We start from the raw sequence: 2147 nt of genomic DNA on the forward strand, positions 1-2147 counted from the left end.
GACCGACCTCCATACAGATTATAAGGGACCTCCTAGGTCACTTATAATCTGTATAAATGTTGGTTTTCAGTAGATTTGAGTCCATGTCAGATGCATGAACGTTGTATCAGTCATCAAATGTATTACCACAGAAGTATATAAGAATAAATTCAAATTTGTAAAAATTTACAGCCTCTTAATCTGACTTCTCTCCTTGGACAAGCTGGACTTAAGCCATTTGTATTTTCAGGCAGATCTATCTGAACACGAGCATTACCTCATGGCACTTGAAGAACGGGGACGTCTCCAGGGTAGCACGGATACCCTTCAACCGGTTAAGGTAACTGTTCTGGAATTACAAAAAACAAAGACCCAAGCCATCAGCACTGCGGGAAGCCTACATAAAAACTGCTGCATGGGGCAGCCAAGGACGTCACCCCTCCCAGCACCTCTCCACAACACCATATTTGCACGGAGAGATCCCTCAGCCACTCTGTGCTCAGCAGCCTCTCACAGACCTGTCTGCCGGGGAGAGCGTCCCCTCGTTTTTGGAATCCGCTTATTCTTTTGGCCTCTACAGTATCCTGTGAGCTCCTGCATCCTCCAAAACTTAGACAGAGCATTTGCTTTTGCTGAACCAGTGCTTTCTGCAGTCTTTCCCTGCTGTAACCACAGTGCTCCCATGGAGGGAACAGCTGTGTGTGCACAGCCAGGCTGCTTTTCTTCTCTCATCTGTCCTTATTTTACTAGGTCAGCTCTTCACTTCATCCGTCATCTTATCACTCAGTCATTGAAGCATCGTGAGATACTTCTGTGACTCTATATTGGCACTTCTGTGAAGTTGGTACCAGAGGAGGAAGGGCTTTCACACTAGTCAGCATGCATGCTGAGGCCCACGTGCCTGTTTGCGCATTCCTACAAACTGCTGGAAGGCACTAAACATTCTCCAGAGGGGCCCTCTGACAATTTTGTTCTGAGGTTTAGGTAGAAGGACTAAGCACAGGAACACGCATAGCAGTTATGTGGGCACTATAATACACCTAGATTTTCACATTTGACTGCGCAGGGACACATAGGGGTCGCTGTATTGAAATGGTTTGGCCGAGAAGCCCTGTCCAGAGCCAGAGCCAGGGTGTGAAGGTGTGAGTGTGCTCCAAGCTCTTTGGGGATAAAACACAGTCAGGCAACTCCATTTTCAGATCCAGGAATAATCCCTGGGTAACTCCTGTCAAAGCAAACATGATGGTTCGAAGGAGGCAGTGCTAGAGGCCACTCCAGCTGGAGCCTTGTGCTTGTAGGCTTTATATATAGTATAGCTTAAAATGGGAGCGCTTTGTAAAACAGGGTATTTGACACAGTCAGTGTAAAGTGTTTACAGCTACATCTCTTATTCTCCTCGCAACATAGAGAAACTTGGGAAATGCCAGCTACGGCTTGCCTACGCCAAGGGTGCCACGCTGCTGCAGCAACCGTGTCCCCTCCTAGTTTTCCGCTGCTCTCCCCTCACCCCTGGATTGCATTCCTCACCAGGATTGCATTTCTCTTGGCCATTTTTCATGGTCTTTTTTTAAAAAGAGGTTGCTCAGGCTGCAGCCCCTCAGGGGAGTGAGGCAATGAGCTGAGAAGCTACCCCCCAGCATCCCCCACTCACCAAAACGTTGCGGTTTCCTCTGGTGAACTCCCTGAAGGCCTCCATGACTTGATCCTTTGTCCGTGTCTTCTTGAAGTCTCGGTTCACAGTCCCATCCTCTTTCTTAAAAAGAAAGGAGAGTGGTGAGCAGGACAGGGAGGGAGGGAACTGAGGTAAGGACGGGTATTTCAGCAGCCACATAAGGCCGGGTATTTCACCAGCCACATGTGTGTCCCCGAGTAGGATGCGACCAGCTTTCTTTGGCAGCTGAAGGACCTGTCTACAGAGGAGAGGTGAGAAGAGGCAGCAGTTTCTGCCTTGCAAATCCCAAACCATCCTGCAGCGCCACTGCTTTGCCCCCTAACACAAACGGCAAAGTCTCCACCATTGCTGAGGTCGCCAGCGATACAGATGAGCTATGTCTCATGGGTCAGGCGTTCAATGCCCACCGGTGGCTGGAGACCACTAATTTCAGGCTACACCGTGCCTGAATGTCTTCCCATCGCTGCTGTGGCAAATCACAGGCGTTGCCACGGTC

The 2147-nt window shown here is 49.4% G+C and overlaps 1 protein-coding gene across 1 annotated transcript in view; it reads right to left on the minus strand.

Moving 5' to 3' along the window:
- Positions 1-256: 256 nt before the first annotated feature.
- The window catches only part of LOC104280511 (inositol-trisphosphate 3-kinase B-like), a gene marked incomplete at both ends in the record, with an annotated part of 61611 nt that continues 59720 nt past the window's right edge, over positions 257-2147 (minus strand). The window contains 2 exons of the mRNA XM_009878181.1: positions 257-328; positions 1631-1732. Coding sequence (XP_009876483.1) covers positions 257-328; positions 1631-1732 — 174 coding nt within the window. The remainder of the gene's footprint in view (positions 329-1630; positions 1733-2147) is intronic.

The sequence above is a fragment of the Apaloderma vittatum genome, unplaced genomic scaffold (genome assembly GCF_000703405.1).
Source record: "Apaloderma vittatum isolate BGI_N311 unplaced genomic scaffold, ASM70340v1 scaffold20761, whole genome shotgun sequence".
NCBI lineage: Eukaryota > Metazoa > Chordata > Aves > Trogoniformes > Trogonidae > Apaloderma > Apaloderma vittatum.